Genomic DNA, 10878 nt, shown 5'->3' on the forward strand with positions numbered 1-10878 from the left:
CCGCCCCAGCCCCGGCTTTCTTGGGGCGGCTTTCCTTCCTCCGGGTGTGAGTGCCTTCGGCTGCTTTGATTCGGCTCCGGAGCTAATTCCCCGGCGGAGCAGCCCCCGGCGAGTCCGACCCCTCCCTCAGGGCCGCCTCCCAGCCCGCGCCCCGCCGCCTGGGTCTGCGTGTGGGAATGATGTGCGCGTTGGAGGGTCTAAGTTCTTCACGCGCCCGGGGGGTCCTCCCTTTTTTTTCTTAGGCAACCAAATCGTACTCCTCTTACTAATCAGTAAATCCAAGGCAGCGGCAGGAAAGACAAACGCTATTTTTCCCGCTTGATTCCAAGAACCTCTTCGATTTTTATTTTTAAAGAGGGAGACGATGGACTGAGCAGATCCACACCATGGAGTCTCGGGTCTTACTGAGAACATTCTGTTTGCTCTTCGGTCTCGGAGCAGGTGAGTGGCCTCAGAGCTGGGGCGGGAGAAGGGATGGCCCCCGCCTCTGGGCAGCCCGAGCTGCCTGGGGACGCCTCGCTCTTCCTCCACCTGAAGTAGGTCTGGAGTGGGAAGCTTGGAGTAGGTGGTGGGTTTGGATTCGGATTTTTTTCTGTGCTTGTCTTGGGGACAGCAGGGCGGGTCACACCCCTAGTCCAGGGTCTGAGGGCCAAGGGGAACTTTGCACCGAGAGGGGTTTAAAGTAGGTCATGGAAATGGGGCTGGGTGCTCTGCTCTTTAAAGCTTGATTGCTGATCTCAGGTAAGGCAGCGGAGGGAGTCGCCTCTTGTCAGTTTCCAATATTGTCTCTAAGACGCGGTTCTTTGCTGCCTTGGAGGAAGAGACATATTTTGATGGAGGTTTCTCTTTCTTTCCTCCTCCCTCCCCCACTCCCACCAGTCTGGGGTCTTGGTGTGGACCCCTCCCAACAGATTGACGTCTTAACGGAGTTAGGACTTGGGGAGTCCACGACCGGAGTGCGCCAGGTCCCCGGGCTACATAATGGGACGAAAGCCTTTCTTTTTCAAGGTAAGAGGCGCGTGCTCAGTCCCCAGTGTGGTTTCAGTTCGGATAATCCCGGGAGGAGCTGGCCTGACCGCTCTTCCTAACTTCTGTTTTGCCTCATGGATGACATCTGAGCTGAGATGTGGAGGGGTCAGTGTGAAATACACACACCTTCCATCTCTTTTTAAGTGGCTTGGTTTCTCTCTTCCCCCGCCCCCTCCTCTTTCTTACTTTGTACTCTTGCCAGTTCTAATGGATAGTCCCTTAATTACTGTACAGAAACTCCGATGGCAGATGGTTGATTTTGGAGTCTGGGTAACAATGAATTATAACACAAACGCCTCATTTGAGTGAAATTGATTTAGGTAGGGAATAGGGTAGCTTAATCTTAGTTAAGACACTGCTCTCTGAAAGTTTCAAGTACAGTGGTGCCCAGTTGCAGAGGAATTTCTTTATGGGGGTAGCTTTGTGGAGAAATTAATATCTTTCAATAGTTTTAACTACTGTATGTCACAAACACACTATATTTGAGACAAGGTTCCTCGCTGAAAGATAATGATTCTTCTCCATCAATGACAGGAGAAAGGAAATAATATTCTCTTAAAAATTATTTTGAAAATATTTCAAATAAATGTTAATTCAAAAGTATACTTTGTCTCACCATTAATCGTGTACTTAGGATTTTTAAACTTTGAAGTCAGTGGACTTTGGCTCTGCACAAGTGTCTACATTTAAATTTATTTAGGTGTGTTATGTAGTCAAAGCAAATTCCAATGCATCGACCCTTCAGCTTTGACTTACCAACCTTTTTGAAGACTGCTTGGTTTGTGGGAAGGTGCTGTAGCATGAGCTTCTAAAAGGTAGCTAAACACATACAGAAAGACTAGTTTCACATATGGTAAAGTACACATGAAGGCAAAAGAGAAATGGAATTTGGTTTAACATATTTGATGGACTGACTAAGGCATCTTCTCCCCACCTCACCCAGTTTTTCTTTTGTGATTTCGGTGCTGTGGCTTCAAAAAAAGTGCAACTCATAATTACTAAAGAGTTGGATATGCAAAATAAAACCACTTCAGCAAATTTGCCACCAAGAAATAGGCATAAAATAAAACTTGAGTGTTTCTGTAGTGGTGTTGTTGCGTGGTATAGCCAGTATGTGTCACCACGGACAGTAACACCAAAGCTTACAGTTGGAAAAGGAGGAAATTGACATGTGTTGCATTTATTTAAAGCAAGTTTACTCTTACAATAAGTTAAATGCAATTTTCTGTTTTAATTATGGTGAGCCCACTAAATGCTTTTATTGTGAGGGATATTCGTGATAATATTTTATTTACTTAAAGTTCTTTTCTTTTGGTGGGGAGTGAGGGTGTGATTTGGATATTGACTCCTTTAAAAACAATGACCAAATCTAATAAAAGATATAAGACTTAGGCTGTCAGCAAAATTCACAGAGCAGAATAAGTGTCATTAGAGTTAAGCTTCTGTTTTTCTCCTTTTTTTTCAATCTCTGATTTTTCAATCCCTGTGAGCTGGAAACAAAATTACTTCACGGCTGCCAATTTGATTAAGTGGAAAGCTTTACAGAAGCTAAAGCTCCTGATAAACAAATGGCGTTGAAGTGCCCTTAAAATTTCCAAAGGTCCTTTAAATTATATTGGTGTTCTTGTCTTTCTCTGAAGACCGTCTGAGCTGTCACAAATAGAAACCTTCAGGACTGTGCATTTTATGTTCTGATGCTAGACAATTTCTAGGAAATAGTCTCAAGGCACCAATATCTTCTCCTGGTTAAATTTTTATAAGAAATGTTTAGTATTCATTTTTATTTAAATTGCCAGTTCTTCAAGGTAGGCATTGTGTTGTGAATGAATTGGCCATACTTACTACATATCAGGGCACACTGATGAATTGTTTTGTTTCCTTGTTGGTACCAAGCACAATATTTAGACAGAGTAAATGCCTGACAAAGATAGTTTACGAGATTTGGAGGTGTAAAGTTTTATTTCTTGCCAAATTATGCACCTTATTTCATATAGCCAATCAATCGGCAAGTATTTGCTACCTGCTGTGTTCTCAGTAGGCATGTATTACTGATGTGTTTATTATGCTCTAATGATTTCTCTTATTCTCAGATTTAGATTATAAAATTGACAACAGGTAGACCTTTGGCCCTGCTTGATAGTTTTGCATTACCTCTGAAAGGTCTTTTCTCTGCTATTAGAATGTGGAAACTGTTTTTAAGAAGTCAGTTCTGGGCTTCGCTGGGATTACATGGATTTTAGAGAGACAAAAGCTCTCAGCCTCTGAAGATTTTATGGATTCGCTTTATAGTGAATTGAGGGTGCGGCGGATATTTTTGTATAGTCTTCAAAATGGCATAGCAGGAATAGTAACACATTACAAATCTGTGAAGCGCTCTCAGATTTCACATAAACCTATCAGATAAGTTACTTTGTGCTATCAGGTATGTTCCAAATAGATGGAAGAGCTTTTTGAACCATCAAATCTCTCTATCTTCTTTTGTCTCTTATCTTTAAATTAAAGAAATCTCAACATACAATTTCCCAATGATTTTTGCTCATTTAATATTGCTTCTCCATTTAGCTAGTTCATTCTTCTCTTTATTGTTTTTTTAATATGCTTATAATTCAGTACTTTTAGAAACTAAATAGTTTTTGTAAATTATTGTGCACTAAGAATCTACTATTACTTAATAACTATTATATTTATTACATATGTATAATAAAAGCAAGTAGAAATGTATTTCAAAGTCATACCTGATTTTTGTCATATATAGCATCACTAAAATTGCTTTGTTGTTGAAATTTGGTTTATAGTTGCTTTGGGAATTGAAGTAATAAGATGCTAAATTAGATCATCTTTTGATACATGTGGCTTTTGATCTGTGCCAATTATACTTTTCAAAAGAAAAAAGTGACCAGACAACAGCTTGGAATCTATATCAAGATCTTCCATGTATTTCTAGCTACAGTCTGACTGATAGACACAAAAATACACTTATGATTTTATAAAATAGAGGACCAGGTTCTGACAGTCAAAAGACCTATGAAAGGTGGTAAAGAATTCTGAAATGTTAAGGGCTAGTGCAATTATAAATAGAATTCTACCAACTTTGTTTAAAATCTAGGGAATATTCTTCAAGATAATGATTATAATAATCTTTCCTCTTTGTACATGAGACACCAAGAATGAGAGAATACAGAAGCATAGTTCTAGGACTTTCTAACATGATTTTTAGATCTTTGGTTTTAGCATTTTTTCTGGCCAGGTTCCCAAACTAGATAGTTTCCTCTGTTGGTTTGATAAAGTTTCTTCTAAGGTGTTCACAGATTTTATAATGTCACTAATCCCCACGAGAGAAGTAGATAAAATCAAAGCATTTTTTTTCCCCGAGCTGGTCATTGGGAAATAAATATTTAGTAATTATTTTTAAAGAACTTTAAGATTTTAAAGGAGAAAAAAATGTTCACAAGTCTACCTTATGCCAGTATTTGAAAACAGGAATGAAATTGGGCATTTGGTGGTGAGTCATTGACTTGACTAGGCAACGGTAACTGCATTAAGGAAAGTGAGGTGGCAGTGAGTACTTTTCTTCAGTATGAAGATCAGAGAGTATCTGTGGACTTAGAGACAATGGTCATTTTGATGCCGCATTAGAGTAGAATAACACAGTGACTGTGGGCTTTGAAGAGATGGGCTTTGAAACCAGTTAGACCCAAGTGGAATTTCATTAGTTGTGTTTCTATGGTGAAGTTATTTAATTTCTATGAGCTTCAGTACCCTAAATTATAAAATTAATGTTATGAAGAATTTTTTTGTGCACCTATTCTGCTGGGTGTTAGGCCTATAACAAATGAAGTTAGAACTTTACTTTCATAGTGCCTTAAAAATAGTCATTAAACAAGCAGTTACACAGATAATAATTTAATCACTATTAAGATAAATGATATGAAGAGAAACTAAGGATGTAATGGGAATCTACATTCTTGTTTAGGGAGTCACAGGATCAAGGAAACTGTCTTTGAAGGAGAGTCATTTAAGCTGATAGCCAAAGGATAAATAAGAGTAGTCTGGGGAAGAGGAGCTGTGGGGATTCAGAAAGGAAGAGTAACACAGGCAAAGGAAATAGCATGAGCAAAGATCCTGACCTGAAATGAGCATGGTGCACTTGAGAAAATGGAAGAAATCCAGAGTAGTGGAAATGTTAGGGTTATGATATTAGATGAAGCAAACAAAGAAAGCACGGATCAGTTTACACAGTAGATCATATTTATACAGAAGAATTGAAAATTTATCATTATTCAAGATATACTGTGGTGGGCAGAATAATAGTCCCTCAAAGATGTTCACGTCCTAAGCCCAGGAACGGAGAATATGTTTTGTTACATGTCAAGGGGGAATTAAGGTTGCAAATCTTCGATGATCTGGGTAGGCCTCATGTAATCACAAAGGTCCTTTAAATCTGGAAGAGGGATATAGAAGAGTCAATGTCAGAGTGATGCAAAGAAGAATGACTAGACCTGCCATTGCTGGCTTTGAAGATGAAAGTGGGCCACGGCCAAAGAATGTGGGCAGTCTCCAGAATTTAGAAAAGCAAGAAAACAGATTTTCATTTAGTATGTCCAGAAGGAACACAGCACAGCTGACACCTTGATTTTAGCCCAGTGAGATACAATTTGAACTTCTGACCTCCAGAGATGTGAGATAATAAATTTGTGTTGATTTAAGCCAGTATGTGTGTGGTGATTTGTTACAGCAGCAACAGGAAACTAATACAGATTTTGATTCATGGAAGTGGGGATGCTGTAAGAAATACCTAAAACTGTGGCAGTGGCTGTGAAATTGGGCAATAGGCATAAGCTGGAAGAATTTTGAGGAACATGATAAAAAAGGCTAGATTGCCTTGAAAAGACTGTTAGTAGAAATATGGACATTGGCGATTCTACTAGTGAAGATTCAGAAGAAGATGGAACATGGTAAACAAAATCCAAATCACCTTTGAGAATACCTAAACTGTCATGAACAGACTATTTGTAGAAATATGGACATTAAAGGAAATGCTAGTGAGGGCTCAGATAGAAATCAGGAACACGTTATTGGAAACTAGAGGAAAGGATATCCTTGTTATATAGTGGCAGAAAGCTTAGCTGAATTCTGCCCTGAAGTTATGTAGAAAGCAAGACTTGTAAACATGAGTTTATATGTGTAGCTGAGGTGATATATATGCAGTTTTAAAGGTGCAGCCTGGCTTTTTCTTGCTGCTTATAGTAAAATGTGAAAGGAGAGAGATAGATTGAGAGAAGAACTCTTAGGCAAAAAAGGAACCAGCACTTGGTATTTGAGAAATTCTTAACATATCCAGATTGCAAAATGTGCTAAAATTAGGAGATTCACTGGCAGGAAAGCCTACTCAGGAGAGAAAGCCAATAGTGTGGCCTAAAAACCTTTTGCTAGTGCCTTAGAAGTAAGGTCAGAGTATTCAGTCACATAGAGGGCACTCTGAAGAAATTGAACGTGTGACTCATGTATTCCCTCAGACAACTCAGTGGAATCCTGTAATAGAGATGGATTTATCCAGGAAATATTTGTGGAGGAACCTGTTGTTTAATGGAGTAAATCTCTATGACGCATGTGGGAGACCCACAAGGTTCTTGAGAAAACCATAACAGCAATAACACTCCTGGCTTAACCTGAAAGGGCAAGTGAGAAGATGTAATGAAAGAAGGTTGTTGGGTCCCCAAAATTCTACAAGCAAGAAATAGGCTGCTTAAACTACTCAGCTGCAAACATGTGCCACCTTTCATGGGCAGAACTGAGAGCCCAGAAGAGAGAGCTTAGAGCCTAGAGGGTGGAGCCAAGAATCATAGAGGATTATTCGCAGATCTTAAAACCAAATGCAGTTTACCTGGCTGGATTTCAAAATTGCATGGACCTGGTGTCTAATTTAACTTCCATTTTCTCCCTTTTTGAATGTGGATGTCTATAACTGTTATACTATTTCTATCCCACCATTTTATTTGGGGAGCAGTTGACTTGTTTCTTGAGTTTTACAGGTTCACAGATGAGAGAAATTGTGTCCCAGGATGGATAATACCCAAAGTCTTTTTTTTTTTTTTTTTTTGATACGCGGGCCTCTCACTGTTGTGGTCTCTCCCGTTGTGGAGCACAGGCTCTGTACGCGCAGGCTCAGCGGCCATGGTTCACGGGCCCAGTGGCTCCGCGGCATCTGGGATCTTCCTGGACCGGGGCACGAACCCGTGTCCCCTGCATTGGCAGGCGGACTCTCAACCACTGCGCCACCAGGGAAGCCCCCAAAGTCTCATTTATACCTGATTTAGATGATGAGATTTAGGGCTTTTGAATTGATAAGATTTAGACCAGATTTTAAACTTTGGGTTGATATTCTAATGGGTTGAGACTTTGGGGGACTTTGGGATAGAGTAAATGTGTTTTGCCTGTGGGATGGTTATAAATCTTTCTGAAGGACAGATTATGGTAGGCTGGATAATGGTCCTCCAACTGTCCACATACTAAATCCTAAGAACCTGTAAATATGTTATGTTACGGGGTAAGGGGGGATTAAAGTTGCTGAAGGAATTAAGGTTGCTAATCAGGGACTTTAAAATATGGAGATTATTTGGGATTATTTGGGTGGACTTCATGGAATCACTCGGGGGGTGCCCACAGGGCCATGTACCCAGGGCCACGGCCACGGCACTCCTTTAATTATGGAGGAGGGAGGTGGAAGAGTCAGTGTCAGTGTAAATGTAACATGAGAAAGACTTGATTGGTCCTTGCTGACTTTGCACTTGGAAGGTGGTCTTGAGCCAAGGAATGTGGGCAGCTTCTAGAAGCTATAAAAAGTGAGGAAATGGTTTTTCCCCTAGAGCCTCCAGGAGGAGCTCAGCTTCACAGACACCTTGAGTTTAGCCCAGTGGGATTCATTTTGGACTTCTGAACCTCTAGAACTGCGAGATAATAAATTTGCATTGATTTAGCCATTAAGTTTGTGGTGATTTGCTACAGCAGTGATAGGAAACTGCTGTATATGTTAAACGTTAATGTTCATTTATTTTGTAACTGAATTAAACTTTCTTTTGAGCCCCCCTACTATGCATGAGAATAAATTTGTTCAGTGGTTGGAAACTTGAATTAGCCAGTTAAAGTTATCTTAGTCATTGGGACTTAAAAGTTTTTTAAGTGTAAATTCAGAGTCTTCATACTAAATGATGAGTCTTTAAGGGATTCTCTCCATCATTTTGAGGACAAACAGAGTAAAATCAAGTTGTGGGTTTTTTCAATCGTGATTATTTTTCAAAAATGCACCCTTTCTTCCCCCAAAAGGTTCGTCCAGAGGTTGAGGGGGAAAATTAGAAAGCATGCATATTTTGGAAATAGAATGGATAGCGCTTAGCATGGTGTTTGGCACCCAGTCAGTATGGTAGTCAGAACTATGGACAGGGGCAAGGATTACTAGAATTCTCTATCAAAAGTGCCAGGGGTGGGCTTCCCTGGTGGCGCAGTGGTTGAGAGCCCGCCTGCCGATGCAGGGGACACGGGTTCCTGCCCCAGTCCGGGAAGATCCCACATGCCGCAGAGCGGCTGGGCCCGTGAGCCATGGCCGCTGTGCCTGCACATCCGGAGCCTGTGCACCGCAACGGGAGAGGCCACAACAGTGAGAGGCCTGTGTACCGCAAAAAAAAAAAAAAAAAAAAAAAAAAAAGTGCCAGGGTTATCTGTAGGATGCCAACTAGGTTTGATTTGGGAGAAGCTGGAGCAGTCTTGACAGGCTCTGACTGGTGAATGATCTCAAATGTCATGGCTAAAGTGCACTCTGGATAATAACTGAAGTGAAGGGCCTTTCTGTGGCTTTATTCCATCTCCCACTAGCTCATTCACCTCATGCTGGTCCCAGACCCCGTTCTTGAAGACACCTATCCTTTTCTGAGTTCTTGTTATTATCTGTCCATAATTCAGATAATTATTGTCCATATGCTAACTGGTAACTTTGGTATTAGATATTAAGGCCTTATGGTGTGATGTCTCCTGTTGATTTTACTTTAATTCAATTTAACAAATATTTATTGCACTGCTATTATGTATAAGGATAGGACATACCGTATAATGGAGGAAAGAAGATGTCTACATAAGTTATTACAGGAGGTAAAGCAGGAACCAAAGTTTAATTGTAAATAGTGAAAAAGTAAATTTGGGGCTTTATGTTAAAGAAGCTAGAAACTATGACAATCATTTGTCCTAGTCTACATTTGACAAAATGTAGGAAATCATTTAACTATTAGTCAGTTATACGAACAAGTAAATAAAATCAAGTGTTGGGGTTTTCTGTTTGCTTATTTTTGCGAAAATATCTGAGGACTGTCTCTTAAACTTTTAATAAGAAATCATTTATTTTGAGGTATTTATCATTTTGGTCAAATTTTTATTTTTCATGTTAAAAATTTATCTACCTATATAAGATCATCACAAGTTAGTGCCTTTGTGTGTCATTTGGGCATTCCTCTTACATTCTTTTTATCAATTTTATGAAACTTTTCATCTTTTGCTAGTCTTAGTTTAGAATTGACATTGAAGAGAGATGCCAGTCATGTGGAGACTCATTTTTTAGGGGATAATTTTTGTTATGGTAACTTTTGCTTCACATTTGTTGAAACTCAGATATAAACCACTGTAATTAAGAAGAATTAGGGAGAGAATAGATGGGAAGAAAAGTGGAGCACAGCTCTTCCCTTTCCCATTAGGGCTGCTGCCAGGAACTGGACACGGGCCCTTGGACAAGTATTTGCTGAGTTGTTCTTGATGGCAACCCTCCTGACAGTCTTCATTCTGGGGAAGGGATGGGGAACCCAGACAACCAGGTGTCTCTCCCTTCAAAGAGATTTAGAATGAGGACAACAAGCCAGTGCTTGGAAGGTCACACTCTACCTGTCTAGACAAAGGGAAGAAATGATGGAGACAATTCCAAGTTCAAATTGATGTGCAGTAGTAATTAGGAACATGGACTCCAGAGCTAGGTATCTTGGGTTCAAATTTTGGTTCCTTTGTTCACTAGTGCGAACTTGAATTTGTTGTTTAACGTGTCTCTGCTTCAACTGAGATAATGACAGTACTATTTCTTAGAGTTGATGTGAAGACTGTATGAATAAAACTGTGTATGGCATTTACTAAACATTCAGTACACGTTAAATATTGTTTTTATTTGGAATTAGCTTAGCAGCAGATCAAGCTCCCTTGGATTGTTTTAGGGGCTCCCTGGTAGAAATGCTGGATTTTGTGGAGGAGCTAACCTAAGGTGACTTTCATGTGATGCAGGGATGAAGGTGAAGGTAGAGTGGAGTGGGGGAGAAACTGGCCCTGAAGCATCTCCTCAAGCATTTTTGTTGTTTGGGCTTTACTTGGGAGAAGAGGATATGCGGTTTTGGGTAGAGAGAAATGAGAACAAATGGTCAGTTTGGAGAGGAAGGGGTAAAATCTGCCCTGTTGTACCACTGTTCAGAAGTTGGGGGGGGGCATAGAGAAAACCAGCAAAAGAAGATTCAGAACATAGTTCCTCTATAGTCACCCCAACACACATTACTTTTTAAGTGTATTAAAGGTTTAGCTTAGATTTTGAGTCATGTATTGTGGGGAGAAGTGTTAGAAGTTCTGAAAAACAACACAGTTGTTTTCCTTGCCTCTGTCTGGGCCACCTTGGCTTTCCTTGACAAGGTACCAGCTTAGTCTGTTGGTGGGAGCTGGTGGTAGAGGACAAGAGTCCAGGGAACCTTGAATGGTGGTTTAGGGGCCAGGGTAATGTTGACAGAACCTTTGGGGGTCGTCCTTTGGGTCCTTTCTGAATCAGAGTCACTTTCC

At 40.3% G+C, this 10878-nt stretch overlaps 1 protein-coding gene across 1 annotated transcript in view; it reads left to right on the forward strand.

The window, feature by feature from the left end:
* Window positions 1–88: 88 nt before the first annotated feature.
* The window catches only part of NELL2 (neural EGFL like 2), a gene marked incomplete at its 3' end in the record, with an annotated part of 344840 nt that continues 334050 nt past the window's right edge, over window positions 89–10878 (forward strand). The window contains exons 1-2 of the mRNA XM_007471548.1: window positions 89–441; window positions 880–1008. Of these exons, the coding sequence (XP_007471610.1) occupies window positions 387–441; window positions 880–1008 (184 nt within the window). The remainder of the gene's footprint in view (window positions 442–879; window positions 1009–10878) is intronic.

Source organism: Lipotes vexillifer, unplaced genomic scaffold (genome assembly GCF_000442215.2).
Source record: "Lipotes vexillifer unplaced genomic scaffold, Lipotes_vexillifer_v1.1 scaffold794, whole genome shotgun sequence".
NCBI classification, from domain to species: domain Eukaryota; kingdom Metazoa; phylum Chordata; class Mammalia; order Artiodactyla; family Lipotidae; genus Lipotes; species Lipotes vexillifer.